Source organism: Chelon labrosus, assembly GCF_963514085.1.
Source record: "Chelon labrosus genome assembly, chromosome: 24".
Taxonomy (NCBI): domain Eukaryota; kingdom Metazoa; phylum Chordata; class Actinopteri; order Mugiliformes; family Mugilidae; genus Chelon; species Chelon labrosus.
In genome coordinates this window covers 14,460,242-14,477,884 of record NC_140357.1, presented here as the reverse complement: position 1 = coordinate 14,477,884, position 17,643 = coordinate 14,460,242, and the positions used below count along the sequence as shown (strand labels likewise).

The 17,643-nt window shown below is 46.6% G+C and overlaps 1 protein-coding gene across 1 annotated transcript; it reads left to right on the top strand.

Moving 5' to 3' along the window:
* Nucleotides 1-665: 665 nt before the first annotated feature.
* Nucleotides 666-17,643, top strand: lrrfip1b (leucine rich repeat (in FLII) interacting protein 1b). The gene is made up of 19 exons (XM_084574735.1): nucleotides 666-1,492; nucleotides 4,213-4,299; nucleotides 5,564-5,581; nucleotides 6,192-6,242; nucleotides 6,771-6,815; nucleotides 7,686-7,736; nucleotides 7,808-7,885; nucleotides 7,963-7,998; nucleotides 8,111-8,236; nucleotides 8,805-8,975; nucleotides 9,056-9,148; nucleotides 9,817-9,909; nucleotides 11,463-11,555; nucleotides 11,678-11,795; nucleotides 15,293-15,342; nucleotides 15,793-15,907; nucleotides 16,234-16,313; nucleotides 16,405-16,509; nucleotides 16,621-17,643. The coding sequence occupies exons 1-19, from the start codon at nucleotides 1,403-1,405 to the stop codon at nucleotides 16,729-16,731; spliced, it is 1,611 nt and encodes a 536-aa protein (XP_084430861.1). The 5' UTR covers nucleotides 666-1,402; the 3' UTR covers nucleotides 16,732-17,643.

Genomic DNA, 17,643 nt, shown 5'->3' with positions numbered 1-17,643 from the left:
CTCCAGGTGTCTATAGGAGTATCCAGGTGTCTCCAGGTGTCTATAGGAGTATCCAGGAGTATCCAGGTGTCTATAGGAGTATCCAGGTGTCTCCAGGTGTCTACAGGAGTATCCAGGTGTCTGCAGGTGTCTCCAGGTTTCTCCAGGTGTCTCTAATCTCCACGTGTCTCTAATCTCCACATGTCTCCAATAGTCTCCACGTGTCTCCAGGTGTCTACAGGAGTCTCAAGGTGTCTACAGGAGTATCCAGGTGTCTATAGGAGTCTCCAGGTGTCTACAGGAGTCTCCAGGTGTCTATAGGAGTATCCAGGAGTCTCCAGGTGTCTACAGGAGTCTCCAGGTGTCTCCATATGACAGACAGACCAGAGGGGGTGGGGTCTCTAAACATAAATAAATGTGTTTACTATTATTTATTATATGTATAAAATAAACATAACGAATAATTAATTATGTGGTTATTTATGATGAAAACATAAAAAACATTTCTACAGTAAAAGCTGGAAAGTAATCTCTTTCAAAATAAAAGATAAGATAATTCATGTCCTCTTCCTCCTCCTCCTCTTCCTCAGTATAGTTTCTGTTTGACGCATTAAAAAATACATTTAATATTGAATACATTAAAGCACTTCCGGTTTTATTTTGTATCGGAACTTCCGGCGTCCCTCTATGGACTCAAATGATGAGTGCATAATATTGACCCTCCACAATAAAAGCCTCCTCCCTCCGTCACACTGCGGTCTGTGTTGTCGGGATGCGATCACGGCGCAGTTCACCTGCGGCTCACCGGACACCCTGACCGGTGTTTACTCCACGGTCCGGTGGAAACGGCCGCGGTTCGTCTGTGGTCCGGGTCTGATGCTCCGGTCCCCCGCGGGCTAACTCCGACTAGCTAAAGCCACAGGACATCCTCTAACCGAACTCCTTCAACACAACCTCCGTTTTAACGTCTCCCGGTTTGTCCGGGCCGTGGTTGGGTGTTCAACTCTGGTCTCTTTTTGTGGACTAGAGAAAACCTCTGCGGATGTTTCGGCCGTCGGCGAAACTCAGACCGACGCTGAGTGCGGTGTCATGATCAAGGAGAAGCTCACCGCAGACGAGCGTTAGAAAAACTCCGGTTTATGAACCGGAATGGGTTTATCTGATATTTGACCGCTTTAACGACACAGTCGGTACTCTGTCGGTTTGAAGGAACCCTCTACGGAGGATTCGGCACCGGATACATTTATCCTGACGGACCGGAGCGGGATACAGAACCGAGAGAAACTGAAAACGTCAGGATTATCAGTTTTTAAATACAAATACGTTTATTGGGAGTTTCTGAGGCCGGAGCACCGGAGCCGCTTGTCCCGAGCTGAACGAGACCTTCGTGAATAATTCGGCCACGGTGACATCTTCCAAAACCATGGGCACTCAGGGACCGGGCCGGAAGAGGATCCCGAACCGGGAGAAGATGACCGCAGAGGACGATGCCCTCAACCAGATCGCACGAGAGGTGAAGAAGCTTCCGATCATCGGTTATTGATTATTGATGACTGGTTATTGATTATTGATGACTGGTTACTGGTTATTGATGACTGGTTATTGATGACTGGTTATTGATGACTGGTTATTGATTATTGATGACTGGTTATTGATGACTGGTTATTGATTATTGATGACTGGTTATTGATGACTGGTTATTGATTATTGATGACTGGTTATTGATTATTGATGACTGGTTACTGGTTATTGATTATTGATGACTGGTTATTGATGACTGGTTACTGGTTATTGATGACTGGTTACTGGTTATTGATTATTGATGACTGGTTACTGGTTATTGATGACTGGTTACTGGTTATTGATTATTGATGACTGGTTATTGATTATTGATGACTGGTTATTGATTATTGATGACTGGTTACTGGTTATTGATTATTGATGACTGGTTACTGGTTATTGATTATTGATGACTGGTTATTGATTATTGATGACTGGTTATTGATTATTGATGACTGGTAACTGGTTATTGATGACTGGTTATTGATGACTGGTTACTGGTTATTGATTATTGATGACTGGTTACTGGTTATTGATTATTGATGACTGGTTATTGGTTATTGATGACTGGTTACTGGTTATTGATTATTGATGACTGGTTATTAATTATTGATGACTGGTTATTGGTTATTGATGACTGGTTATTGGTTATTGATTATTGATGACTGGTTATTGATTATTGATTATTGATGACTGGTTATTGATTATTGATGACTGCTATTTGGTTCTTGATGACTGGTTATTGGTTATTGATTATTGATGACTGGTTATTGATTATTGATGACTGGTTATTGATTATTGATGACTGGTTATTGGTTATTGATGACTGGTTATTGGTTATTGATTATTGATGACTGGTTATTGATTATTGATGACTGGTTATTGATGACTGGTTACTGGTTATTGATTATTGATGACTGGTTATTGATTATTGATGACTGGTTACTGGTTATTGATTATTGATGACTGGTTACTGGTTATTGATTATTGATGACTGGTTATTGATTATTGATTATTGATGACTGGTTATTGATTATTGATGACTGGTTATTGATTATTGATGACTGGTAACTGGTTATTGATGACTGGTTATTGATTATTGATGACTGGTTATTGATGACTGGTTATTGATTGTTGATGATTGATGACTGGTTATTGATGACTGGTTATTGATGACTGGTTATTGATTAGTGATGATTGATGACTGGTTATTGATGACTGGTTACTGGTTATTGATGACTGGTTATTGATGACTGGTTATTGATTATTGATTATTGATGACTGGTTATTGATTACTGATGACTGGTTATTCATTATTGATTATTGATGACTGGTTATTGATTATTGATTATTGATGACTGGTTATTGATTATTGCTGACTGGTTATTGATTATTGCTGACTGGTTATTGATGACTGGTTATTGATTATTGATGACTGTTATTGGTCATTGATGACTGGTTATTGATTATTGATGACTGGTTACTGGTTATTGATGACTGGTTATTGGTGACTGATGACTGGTTACTAATTATTGATGACTGGCTATTGATGACTGGTTATTGATGACTGGCTATTGATGACTGGTTATTGATGACTGGTTATTGGTTATTGATTATTGATGACTGGCTATTGATGACTTGTTATTGATTATTGATGACTGGTTATTGGTGCCTGGTTACTGATTATTGATGACTGGCTATTGATGACTTGTTATTGATTATTGATGACTGGTTATTGGTGCCTGGTTACTGATTATTGATGACTGGCTATTGATGACTTGTTATTGATTATTGATGACTGGTTATTCATTCTTGATGACTGGTTATTCATTATTGGTTACTGATGACTGATTATTGGTTATTGATGACTGATTATCGTTAGTGATGACTGGTTATTGATGACTGGTTACTGGTTATTGGTGACTGGTTATTGTTAGTGATGACTGGTTACTGGTTATTGATTATTGATGACTGGTTGCTGGTTATTGATGACTGGTTAATGATGACTGATTACTGGTTATTGATGACTGGTTACTGGTTATTGATTATTGATGACTGGTTGCTGGTTATTGATTATTGATTACTGGTTATTGATGACTGATAACTGGTTATTGATGACTGATTGCTGGTTATTGGTGACTGGTTATCGTTAGTGATGACTGGTTACTGGTTAATGATGACTGATTATTGTTTGTGATGACTGGTTACTGGTTATTGATTATTGATGACTGGTTGCTGGTTATTGATGACTGGTTATTGATGACTGATTATTGTTAGTGATGACTTGTTATTGATGAATGGTTACTGGTTATTGGTGACTGGTTATTGATGACTGATTATTGTTAGTGATGACTGGTTAGTGATGACTGGTTACTGGTTAATGATGACTGATTATTGTTTGTGATGACTGGTTACTGGTTATTGATTATTGATGACTGGTTGCTGGTTATTGATGACTGGTTATTGATGACTGATTATTGTTAGTGATGACTGGTTATTGATGACTGGTTACTGGTTATTGGTGACTGGTTATTGTTAGTGATGACTGATTACTGGTTAATGATGACTGGTTATTGATTATTGATGACTGGTTGCTGGTTATTGATGACTGGTTGCTGGTTATTGATGAATCAATACTGATCTACTGGTAATCACTAATCAATGTGTCGACAGGCTGAAGCTCGGCTGGCAGCAAAGCGAGCGGCGAGGGCCGAGGCCAGAGAGATCCGGATGAAGGAGCTGGAGCGACAACAGAAGGAGGTTAGCATGCTTTTATTTTGAAAATCTGCCCTGTGATCAGCTGATCCACACATTGATTAGAAACAAACCAATCACTGCACTCAGCAGTCTATACTCCACCTGATCAATAAACAATAATAATGAAGACAGGTAAATGAGGACAGGTAAATTAGGACAGGTAAGTGAAGACAAGTAAACGAGGACAGGTAAATTAGGACAGGTAAACGAGGACAGGTAAATGAAGACAAGTAAATGAGGACAGGTAAATTAGGACAGGTAAACGAGGACAGGTAAATGAAGACAAGTAAATGAGGACAGGTAAATTAGGACAGGTAAATGAAGACAAGTAAATGAGGACAGGTAAATTAGGACAGGTAAATTAGGACAGGTAAACGAAGATGTGTTTGTTGCAGTAATGGAACGTCTTCAGTTTTTATTGAAACTCTGATTAAACTGAAATAAACTGAGAGAACAAATCAAATAAACTGTGTGTGAGGTCAAAGGTCAGTGTGTGTGTGTGTGTGTGTGTGTGTGTGTGTGTGTGTGTGTGTGTGTGTGTGCGTGCGTGAGGTCAAAGGTCAGACTGAGTGAGTTAATCAGTCGTCTCTGACTTCAGTCTGAATCGTCCTCGGTCGACTGGTGAGTCTCAGAGAAACATTTCTAAACTTTATTGTGATCAGCTGATGATTCGTTCAGAGTTAAATGTGATGATGATGATGATGATGATGATGAGCTCTAAAAGCTTCGTTAGTCTGAACTCTACAGAGACGTTTCATTGTCTTCTGGTATCAACAGGAAAAAGGAGAAACCTGAAGACGACGGTTTTAAACCTGTGTTTATTATTTTATTTTATTTATTTTTATTTGTCTCTTGCTTTGTTTTATTTATTTATTATCTGTTTGTTTGTCAGAGATCTCTGCTGCAGCTTGTCTTCCATTTTTATTTGATCAACAATTAGAATTTATTTTAGTCCCAAGCCTTCTTTTACGCTTCATGTTTCAAAATAAAAGCCCTCCACTGGTTTAACTGAAACCCTTCAGCTTTTATTGTGAAGGTGCCACACACGGAGGTAGTCATGGCGAGTTTGATTAAACCGATTGAATTAATTCAATTATTGATTTGTTCAGATGTTTAATTTGCAGTAGAAATGTTTTCTGTTAAATGGAGGGAGGAGGTCGGGGCCGATGGATGGGCCGACTTCAACGGTTCAAACCTTGACGTTGTCTTTGCCAACCGACCTGTGACCTCTGACCTCTGCTTTCTCCTGTCCCTCCTCCTCCTGCAGCTCTTTCACAGCCACAAGGTACAACTTTTCTATTCCCCCTTAACTCCCGTGTTCCATCTTAACTCCTCTGTTCCACCTTAACTCCCGTGTTCCATCTTAACTATTCTGTTCCACCTTAATCTCTGTTCCACATTAACTCCTTGGTTTAATTAATCTGTGAAATTTTGATAATTTTAACGTCTCCCTCTGCCCCCCTCCCTCTGGCCCCTACCCCCGCCCCCTCCCTCTGCCTCTCTCCCTCTGCCCCCCCCCTCTGGCCCCTCCCTCTACCTCTCTAACCCCGCCCCCTCCCTCTGCCCCCCTCCCTCTGCCCCCCTCCCTCTGGCCCCTACCCCCGCCCCCTCCCTCTGCCTCTCTCCCTCTGCCCCCCTCCCTCTGGCCCCTCCCTCTACCTCTCTAACCCCGCCCCCTCCCTCTGGCCCCTACCCCCGCCCCCTCCCTCTGCCTCTCTCCCTCTGCCCCCCTCCCTCTGGCCCCTCCCTCTACCTCTCTAACCCCGCCCCTACCCCTGCCCCCTCCCTCTGGCCCCTACCCCCGCCCCCTCCCTCTGCCCCCCTCCCTCTGGCCCCTCCCTCTACCTCTCTAACCCCTACCCCCGCCCCCTCCCTCTGCCCCCCCCCCCGTGCAGAAGTACCATGGAGTGGATAATAATAAGTGGGGTCACATTGAGCAGTGGATGGTAGGATGATGAGCTGCTGACACATGGAAACCTCTGTTTGTTTATGTTAAAGGTGATTGACAGCTGGAGGTCAAAGTTCAAACCAGTCCTCCCAGGGTCGAGGTTTCCAGGTGTCAGCTGTTGTTGTTGTTGTTGTTGTTGTTGTTCTGCACGTGCTCAGACAGACACATGGAATATCAGCCTGTTTATTCCTGACGATCAGCTGATCGTGTCTGATCAGCTGATCGTCCCGTATGACTGCATGTTACTTCCTGTTTTAATATGATGTCATACTTGATTTGAATTCTCTTGACATCTTTACATCATCAGTGTTTAATTCATAGTTTATATTCAGACCAGACTCTTCATTCTTTCTTTTGGTTCTTGTGACTGCTTTTGTTTGTGAATGAGCATTTAACCCCTCAGCGTGTCTGACAGGCTTCTACTTTGACTCCCTGCCCTGTGTCTGTCAGGAGTCTCCTTGACCTCGTCTTCTTCTTCTTCTCCACTTTTAGCTCTTTAACCTCTTTCTTCTTCGTGGCCTTTCAGGAGGACAGTGAGCGGTATTCTCGCCACTCACGGAGAAATACTTCGGTCTGTATCTGCCTTTGTTTACGTTCTTTCTTTTCACCTTAGTGACACACCTGCACTTACCAGCCCTGACCACAGGTGGCACCAAATCAACTACAACTACAATCTGACAAACGCTAAATCAGGCGACGTTCAGGTGACCACGAGATAACGTTGAGGTAACGCTGAGGTGACGATGAGATAAGGTTCAGGTAACGTTCAGGTGACGTTCAGGTGACGTTGAGGTGACATTGAGGTGACATTCAGATAAAGTTCAGGTGACGTTCAGGTGACGTTCAGGTGATGTTCAGGTGACCACAAGATAACGTTCAGATAACGTTCAGGTGACATTCAGATGACGTTCAGGTGATGTTCTGGTGACATTCAGGTGACGTTCAGGTTACGTTCAGGTGATGTTCAGGTGATGTTCAGATAACGTTCAGGTAACGTTGAGGTGACGTTCAGGTGACGTTCAGGTGATGTTGAGGTGACGTTGAGGTGACGTTCAGGTGACGTTCAGGTGATGTTGAGGTGACGTTGAGGTGATGTTGAGGTGACATTCAGGTGACATTCAGATAACGTTCAGGTGACGTTGAGGTGACGTTGAGGTGACATTCAGGTGACATTCAGGTGACGTTGAGGTGACGTTGAGGTGACATTCAGGTGACATTCAGATAACGTTCAGGTGACGTTGAGGTGACGTTGAGGTGACATTCAGGTGACATTCAGGTGACGTTGAGGTGACGTTGAGGTGACATTCAGGTGACATTCAGATAACGTTCAGGTAACGTTCAGGTTTATCACACTGTGTGAAGTTTAGACATAAATCCAACCTGACTCCACGTGGTGATCCTGATCAGATCTGCTCTTCTTTGTTGTTTTTCATGTGGGTAGATGTCAGACGACGAGGAGAGGATGTCTGTGGGGAGTCGAGGCAGCTTCAGGGTGAGTCTCCACACGTCTAACAGCATCTAGTAGTGATCCCTAACCTCACCACCAGGTGTCCCCCCCCCCAGCCTTCAGACTACAGCAGCTTCCTGGGCTCCGGCTCTCGGGCCTCCTCCAGGGCCAGTTCAGCTCGTGCGAGCCCAGTGGTGAGCTCTGATTGTACTGATTGTCTCCATGGTAACGGCATCAGCCAGCTGATTACAGGTTGTGTTTGTGGGTTCAGGTGGAGGAGAGGACGGACAGAGACTTCCTGGATAAAGTAAGTTTACTTCCTGTGTCATCAGTAATGATTCGATGAATGAGGCTTTGAGACGGAAACAATCACAATAATCACTAATCAGTAAATTAATTAAAGTCATGAATGTCCTCAGACCTCGAGGACGGCGTCCACCCTGTCTGCCGCCACGCTGGCGTCTCTGGGCGGAGCTTCATCTCGAAGAGGAAGCTGTGACACGTCTTTCTCTGTGGAAACCGAGGCGTCAATCAGAGAAATCAAGGTGAACGTTGCTCATGATGTCATCGCTGATCAGTCATCATATCATGTCACGTGATCACTCCGACTTCCTGTCTGGTCACGTGATCACCCTGACTTCCTGTCTGCTGGTCACGTGATCACTCCGACTTCCTGTCTGGTCACGTGATCACTCCGACTTCCTGTCTGGTCACGTGATCACTCCGACTTCCTGTCTGGTCACGTGATCACTCTGACTTCCTGTCTGCTGGTCACGTGATCACCCTGACTTCCTGTCTGCTGGTCACGTGATCACTCCGACTTCCTGTCTGGTCACGTGATCACTCCGACTTCCTGTCTGCTGGTCACGTGATCACTCCGACTTCCTGTCTGGTCACGTGATCACTCTGACTTCCTGTCTGCTGGTCACGTGACCACTCTGACTTCCTGTCTGCTGGTCACGTGATCACCCTGACTTCCTGTCTGGTCACGTGATCACTCTGACTTCCTGTCTGCTGGTCACGTGACCACTCTGACTTCCTGTCTGCTGGTCACGTGATCACTCTGACTTCCTGTCTGCTGGTCATGTGATCACTCTGACTTCCTGTGGGCAGGACTCTCTGGCGGAGGCCGAGGAGAGGTACCGTAAGGCGATGGTTTCTAACGCTCAGCTCCACAACGAGAAGACGACTATGATGTATCAGGTGGAGACGCTGAAGGAGGAGCTCAGCGACATGGAGGAGCTGCTGTGGGAGGCACGGCGCCACGGCGATGACAGGAGCAAGGTCACATGACCACCACATTGATGAGATCACATGACTGGTCCTCTCAGGTATTGATCCTGTTTCCTGTTTCCTGTTTCCAGGAGCTTGAACGTGAGCGTCAGCTTCACAGTGTCCTCAGGTTTGAGTTCAGAGACATGAAGGAGACACTGAGACAGACGGACGAGCTGCTGGCGGTCAGACATACACAACAACCACTACACAACAACCACTACACAACAACCGCTACACAACAACCATTACACAACAACCACTACACAACAACCACTACACAACAACCGCTACACAACAACCACTACACAACAACCACTACACAACAACCAGTACACAACAACCACTACACAACAACCGCTATACAACAACCGCTACACAACAACCGCTACACAACAACCGTTACACAACCATTACACAACAACCGCTACACAACAACCGCTTCACAACAACCGCTTCACAACAACCACTACACAACAACCATTACACAACAATCACTACACAACAACCATTACACAACAACCAGTACACAACAACCATTACACAACAACCGCTACACAACAACCGCTACACAACAACCGTTACACAACAACCGTTACACAACAACCACTACACAACAACCATTACACAACAACCGTTACACAACAACCGTTACACAACAACCGCTATACAACAACCACTACACAGCAACCATTACACAACACACAAAACAACTACTGCTACACACTGGTTCCGTACAGACAGTAACAGATGTTCAGATTTAATGTCCCTTTAAATCAGCTCCTACTACAAACTCCTGTCCCCTCCTGTCCCCTCCTGTCCCCTCCTGTCTCCTCCTGTCCCCTGTCCTCAGGAGGTGTCTGATCTGAGAGTGAAGACCACCAGTTATCATCAGGAGGTGTGTGACCTTCAAGAAGTTCTTCAGTGGAAGGATCAGAAGATGGAGGTAGGACCCCAACCCCTCTGTCGGAAGGTTTTTACAGGCAGAACTGATCCAGAGCTGGTCCAGACCTGGTCTCTGGTCCAGAACTGGTCCCTGGTCCAGAACCGGTCCCTGGTCTGTGGCTGGTTCAACTCAGCCTCAGAAATTATTCAACGCTTCTGTTTCCTCTTTCACTTCCTCCACTAACTCCTACTTCCTCTCTCCCTTCCTCCTTTCTTTGCTTCCTTCCTTCCTTCCTTCCTCCTTTCTACCTTCCGACCTTCCTTCCCGTCTTCCTTCCTACCTACCTTCCCACCTACCTACCTACCTACCCTCCTTCCTTCCTACCTACCTTCCTACTTACCTACCTACCTACCCATCTACCCATCTTCCTTCCTACCTTCCAACCTACCTACCTTCCCTCCTTCCTTCCTTCCTACCTACCGTCCTACCTACCTACCTACCTACCTACCTTCCCTCCTTCCTACCTACCTTCCTACCTATCTACCTTCCCTCCTTCCTTCATACCTACCTTCCTACCTACCTACCTTCCCTCCTTCCTTGCTACCTTCCTGCCTTGCTACCTTCCTACCTACCTACCCATCTTCCTTCCTTCCTACCTACCTTCACTCCTTCCTTCCTTCCTTCCTTCCTACCTACCTACCTACCTTCCCTCCTTCCCTCCTTCCTTCCTTCCTTCCTTCCTTCCTACCTTCCTACCTACCTTCCTACCTACCTACCTTCCCTCCTTCCTTGCTACCTTCCTACCTTGCTACCTTCCTACCTACCTACCCATCTTCCTTCCTTCCTTCCTTCTTTCCTACCTACCAACCTACCTTCCCTCCTTCCTTCCTTCCTTCCTTCCTACCTACCTACCTTCCCTCCTTCCTACCTACCTGCCTTCCCTCCTACCTACCTTCCTACCTACCTACCTTCCCTCCTTCCTTGCTACCTTCCTACCTTGCTACCTTCCTACCTACCTACCCATCTTCCTTCCTTCCTTCCTTCTTTCCTACCTACCAACCTACCTTCCCTCCTTCCTTCCTTCCTTCCTACCTACCTACCTTCCCTCCTTCCTTCCTTCCTACCTACCTACCTTCCCTCCTTCCTACCTACCTGCCTTCCCTCCTTCCTTCCTTCCTACCTACCTACCTTCCTACCTACCTACCTTCCCTCCTACCTACCTTCCCTCCTTCCTTCCTTCCTTCCTTCCTTCCTTCCTACCTACCTATCTACCTACCTTCCTACCTACCTACCTTCCCTCCGACCTACCTTCCTACCTACCTTCCTTCTCTCCTTCCTCCCTTCCTTCCTTCCTACCTTCCTACCTACCTACCTTCCCTCCTACCTACCTACCTTCCTACCTACCTACCTTCACTCCTTCCTTCCTTCCTTCCTTCCTTCCTTCCTACCTACCTACCTACCTACCTTCCTACCTACCTACCTTCCCTCCTTCCCTCCTTCCTTCCTTCCTTCCTTCCTTCCTACCTTCCTACCTACCTACCCATCTTCCTTCCTTCCTTCCTTCCTTTCTACCTTCCTACCTTCCTACCCATCTTCCTTCCTTCCTCATTCAGGTGTTACAGCGTCAGACAGAAATCTCTGATATTGTCCGGATTGACCGTGACCGGCTCAGAGATGAAGTGGTCCGACTGAAAGACGTCCTGAAGGTATCAAGATGAGGACATTCTGGGGGACATTCTGGGGGACGTTCTGGGGACGTCTGTCTGAACTGAATCAGCTGCTGCAGGGTATTTGTCAGTGACTGATCGGAGAACTTCCTCCCAAACAGAAACATGGAATCGCCGTCGCTAATGGAGATGTGGAGGAGGGGGGGGCAGAGGAGGATGTCATTGCTGAATCTGCCACCCGATTGGCTGAGGAGATGCCGTGCAAAGAGAGCGTGCTCGGTAGGAATGAAAGTTTGTCTTTGCATGAGTGATTTAGTTCGTGTCCAGCGTTACCATGGTAACCGCCTCAGATGCATGGCTGAGTGTCTCTGAAGTGGCTGGGATGTTTCTTCATTCATTCCTCTCTGATCAACTAATTCCTCTGTCTCCAAGTCCATTCCCTTGGTCGTCCAATGTCTCCTCGTGGTCTTTCAGGACGGCCGGAACCGACTGAAGAACTTTCAGGAAGAAACAAGGAACATGATTTGATCAGACACGACGAGGAACCAGTCAAAGTCCAATCAGAGCGAGGAGCTGCTGGTGACGAGCAGGAAGGAGAACCTGAAGAGTCTGCAGTAGATGGCGGAAGCACCTGTCGAGGAAAACGTGACCACCTCAGATCCAGACTGGTCACACCTCAACCCGTGAAGGACATCATCCTGGGTAACAGACGACAGAAACGGCAGGAACCAAAACCATCGCAGCAGGATTTCTACAGTCAAGAGGAAACTGGAGGACATTTAAACGTCCATGAGATGTCTTCAAGAACAACAGGAACCTGCTGGCAGGAAATTAGATCTGCAGGCGTCAAGGATGGACTAAACCAGTCTCTCAGCTCTGGAGACCAACAAAAAAACACAAAAAAAGAGTCATGTCCTCCAGTGGACCGCCTACCAAGAACACATAAAGAACTGGAGACTCCCTCTGAATGCCTAGGACGTTACGAGCATGTCCCGCTGGACGCTGGTCTGGATGTCATGGTCTTCAGCATGTCTCCTGAAGAGTCTTTTCAAATGTGGATTTTAGATTTGGACAATCTGCCAAAGACCAGAACAGAATCAACTGGCCTCATTGCTGCAGAGGACAGGCTGTCTCCTGAGGAATCAGGAATTAAAACCCTAGGAGATGATGAATGCGTGAACGTCTGTCCTAATGGACATTCAACTTCACAAGGACACAAGTCACCCTCAGGTGTCCCATCTGTTCTAGGTGTCCAGTCTGGTCTTGGTGTCCAGTCGGGTCCAGATGTCTCGTTTGGTCCAGGTGTGCAGTCGGGTCCAGATGTCTCGTTTGGTCCAGGTGTGCAGTCCGGTCCAGATGTCTCATTTGGTCCGAGTGTCCATTCTGGTCCTGGTGTCCAGTCCGGTCTGGGTGTCCTATCTGGATCAAGTCTCCTGTCTGGTCCAGGTGTCCAGTCTGGTCCAGGTGTCCTGTCTGGGTCAAGTCTCCTGTCTGGTCCGAGTGTCCATTCTGGTCCTGGTGTCCCGTCTGGATCAAGTGTCCAGTCTTGTCCTGGTGGTCTCCAGTCTGGTCCACGTGTCCTGTCTGGGTCAAAACTCCTGTCTGGTTCAGGTGTGCAGTCTGGTCCAGATGTCTCATCTGGTCTGACTGTCCATTCTAGTCCCAGTGTCCCGTCTTTATCAAGTGTCCAGTCTGGTCCTGGTGTCCAGTCCAGTCTGGGTGTCCTGTCTGGATCAAGTCTCCTGTCTGGTCCAGATGTCCAGTCCAGTCTGGGTTTCAAATCTGGGTCAAGTCTCCTGTCTGGTCCAGATGTACCGTCTGATCCAAGTGTCCATTCTGGTCCAGGGGTCCCATCTGGTCAAGGTGTCCCATCTGGTCCAAGTGCCCAGTCTGGTCCAGATGTCCAGTCTGGTCCAGATGTCCCCCAGGTGGAAGTTACAGCCATGGGCAGCTGCTCTGAGGACATTGTTTTTGTTGAGTCCTACTTCACTGAACCTGTGGAGGACACGGCGGGGGAGACAGATCTGTGTTTGGACGACTCATCAAAGACACTCGGAGTAATGGACAAAAGTCAAAGCTGTCTGGTAGTTTGTGTCGAAGACTCCAAGGAGCTGAAAAGACAAGTGTTGCCGGCAAACTGTCCCATTGGACAAAGCTCCAAATTCCGATGGCTCCTGGACATCACCGAAGAAATCAAGACCATGGTCGTCCCAGAGCTAACGGCAACAAGTCCAGGAGAACAGAGACCGGTGGACACGTCAACAGGGACCAGTTGCCATTTAGAGATAGACAGCTGTGAGGAGGTGGGTGAGGAGGATGTCCAACAACCAGAGGAGAAGGATGCAGCATCCTGTGGCATGAGACACCTGAGAAGACGGACGAGAGTCTTGACGGACACCAGGATGGACAGAAGACATGACTGCAAGGTTTCATAGAGGACATGTCTCATTGAACATCTGGAGCTTCACAACAATAAATGATTAATAAACAATTAATAAATGATGACAAACAATTAATAATTGACGCAACAGTGATAAATGATAACTGATGATCAATAATAAACAGTAATACTGATAAACAATGAATGAATGAAATGAGAATAAAACTAAATCTGTGAACTCTGGCATCATGTGTCCCTTTTTGGTTGGTTGGTTGGTGGTTGGTTGATGGTTGGTTGATGGTTGGTTGGTTGTTTGGTTGATGGTTGGTTGTTTGGTTGGTTGATGGTTGGTTGATGGTTGTTTGGTTGGTGGTTGGTTGATGGTTGGTTGATGGTTGGTTGGTTGGTTGGTTGGTTGGTTGATGGTTGATGGTTGGTTGGTTGGTTGGTTGATGGTTGATGGTTGGTTGTTGGTTGGTTGGTTGATGGTTGGTTGGTGGTTGGTTGATGGTTGGTTGATGGTTGGTTGATGGTTGGTTTGTGGTTGGTTGATGGTTGGTTGATGGTTGGTTGGTTGGTTGGTTGATGGTTGGTTGGTTGGTTGATGGTTGGTTGGTTGATGGTTGATGGTTGGTTGGTTGGTGGTTGGTTGGTGGTTGGTTGGTGGTTGGTTGGTGGTTGGTTGGTTGGTTGATGATTGGTTGATGGTTGGTTGATTGATGGTTGAGTGTTGGTTGGTTGGTTGATGGTTGGTTGAGTGTTGGTTGGTTGATGGTTTTTTGGTTGATGGTTGGTTGGTTGATGGTTGGTTGATGGTTGGTTGGTTGATGGTTGTTTGGTTGGTTGGTTGATGGTTGATGGTTGGTTGATAGATGGTTGTTTGGTTGGTTGATGGTTGATGGTTGATGGTTGGTTGGTTGATGGTTGATGGTTGGTTGATAGATGGTTGTTTGGTTGGTTGATGGTTGATGGTTGGTTGATTGATGGTTGAGTGTTGGTTGATGGTTGGTTGGTTGATGGTTGATGGTTGGTTGATAGATGGTTGTTTGGTTGGTTGATGGTTGATGCTTGGTTGATTGATGGTTGAGTGTTGGTTGATGGTTTTTTGGTTGATGGTTGGTTGGTTGATGGTTGGTTGGTTGATGGTTGGTTGGTTGGTTGATGGTTGTTTGGTTGACTTTCAGGTTCTACGGTGGATTGGTTCCTCAGGGCTTGATTCACTAATTCAGAGCTGGTTCCTGATAGGTCAGCAGCATTCAGACTGGAAATTATGTAATTCATTGATTCATTCATTCATTCATTCTTTCATCCATTTCTACATTAATGAATTCATTCATCCATCTGTTCATCCATTCATTCAAGGTGAAATGTTGACTGATGTCTTTTCTCATTCCAGAGCTGCGTCTGAAGAAGTTGTTTGAAGAGAGACAGAGTTTACTGGAGCAGGTAGGACACACGACCCTCCATTCATGTCCTCCTGTCTTCATGTCCTCCTGTCTACATGTCATCCTGTCTTCATTCATGTCTTCATGTCCTCCTGTCTTCATGTCCTCCTCTCTTCATTCATGTCTTCATGTCTTCATGTCTCCATGTCTCCATTCATGTCCTCCTGTCTTCATGTCCTCCTGTCTTCATTCATGTCTTCATGTCTTCATGTCTTCATGTCTCCATGTCTCCCTTCATGTCCTCCTGTCTTCATGTTCTCCTGTCTACATGTCCTCCTGTCTTCATTCATGTCTTCATGTCTTCATGTCCTCCTGTCTTCATTCATGTCTTCATGTCTCCATGTCTCCATTCATGTTCTCATGTCCTCATGTCTTCATTCATGTCTCCATGTTTCCATTCATGTCCTCATGTCCTCATGTCTTCATTCATGTCTGTATCGGTGATGAACAGGTGAAGAGGCTCAAGTCAGAGCTGGAGCAGAGACAGAAGAACGGGACAAACCAGGACCAGGACCAGGACCAGGACCAGGAGGACGGGATAGACGCTCATCTCCTGGACCTGCAGAGTCAGTTTTCCTCCTCCTCCTCCTCCTGTTCCTCCTCCTCCTGCTCCTCCTCCTCCTGTTCCTCCTCCTGTTCCTCCTCCTACTGCTCCCTCTCCTCCTGCTCCTCCTCCTCCTCCTCCTCCTCCTGTTCCTCCTCCTACTGCTCCCTCTCCTCCTGTTCCTCCCCCTCCCTCCCCCTCCTCCTCCTCCTAACTCCTGTGTGTCTCCTCCAGGAGACGCCAACAGACAGCTCCCTCCTCCTCCTCCTGTTCCTCCTCCTCCTCCTCCTCCTGTTCCTCCTCCTCCTCCCCCTCCTCCTCCTCCTAACTCCTGTGTGTCTCCTCCAGGAGACGCCAACAGACAGCTCAGTGACCTCAGGTTCAAGCTGGTGAGGTCTGAACAGGAAGTAGCTGCCCTGGAACAGAATGTAAGTGTTGGACGGACAGACTGAGACATTGTCCACTGAACACGCTGTCCGTTGGGCATTGTCCTCACGCCGTTGTTGTGGACGTCCTCAGGTCGTCCGTCTGGAGGGACAGGTCAGTCGCTACAAGTCTGCGTCGGAGAACGCTGAGAGGATGGAGGACGAGCTGAAGGTGGAGAAGAGGAAGCTGCAGAGGGAGGTGAACGTTAGAGAACATTGTGCACCTTACAGAACCCATAAGAACATTACAGAGGCATGCTACATATCAATGCTAAGCTAACGTCCCGTCGCGGTTCGTGTCGTCCTGCAGCTCCGCTCGGCTCTGGACCGGATCGAGGAGCTGGACGCTGCCAACAGACACCTGTCCAAACGTCTGGAGAAGATGAAGGCCAACCGGAACGCCCTGCTGTCCCAGCAGTGACGCCGGGACGCCTGAGGGAGCGCTTGTTTTTATGCACAGTGGGCGGAGTTACCTGGTCAATAACTTCTGACACATTTACCTTCAGGCTCCAGCAGCACAGAGAGCACCTGAACGCAACACGCCGCAGCTTTAAAGTGACCAGCGTTTCAAAATAAGAGTAATCAGTGTATTTAAAACATTCATCTCTGGTAAGCCCCGCCCCCCTGCTCTTCAGGTGTGTCCAAACAAAGACTTCGTCTGCCTCCCTCTGTGACGGGACGGGGGGGTAGTTAGCTCATTAGCGCCTTAGCTTTTCTCCTCCTTACAATCATTTTAATCTGGTGGGATCTTAACCACGCCCACTCATCTGTGAATGGAGTGGGCGTGGCCTGTGTGATATGTGTATATAAAAGTGGGGGCTACTGACTGATAACTGCTCACCCTCATACAAACATGGCCGGTGGGCGGAGCTTATCATCCTGGTGGCTCTGATTGTAGGAACCAAAATGGAGGACGGTGCTTCATTCAGGTAAACGTCAATCAACCGGATCAGTGACTGCCATTGGCCGAGATCAGTTCAACTTGGTACCGCCCACTTCTCTTTCATGCTTTCATTCATGGTCTGTGGTGGATACACTGCTGATGGTCACTTCCTGTATGGACGGACCTTCAGAATAAAGGCGTCATTCCCCTGTTGTTGTTGTAACTCTGCTGAACATCTGTGGATCAGTCTGTCGTCTGATTGGTCAGTTTGAAGAGAGACAGGAAATGAATGAGACATCTCAGTCAGTACTGTAAACGGATGAATGATGAATGAGTGAATTTATAAGTTAATGAACAAAAGAATTAAAAGATTAATGAATGAATTCATAAATGAATGGATGAATGAATGAACAGGGTTAATTAATGAATTCATTCATAATTAGAAGATTA

What these genes read in the sequence shown, in the direction of transcription:
- lrrfip1b (XM_084574735.1), top strand. Translation starts at nt 1,403, where the DNA reads ATGGGCACTCAGGGACCGGGCCGGAAGAGGATCCCGAACCGGGAGAAG. An exon ending in ACGGCGATGACAGGAGCAAG is followed by an intron (nt 8,976 to 9,055) that starts GTCACATGACCA and finishes TCCTGTTTCCAG; the next exon opens with GAGCTTGAACGTGAGCGTCA. An exon ending in GTGCAAAGAGAGCGTGCTCG is followed by an intron (nt 11,796 to 15,292) that starts GTAGGAATGAAA and finishes TTCTCATTCCAG; the next exon opens with AGCTGCGTCTGAAGAAGTTG.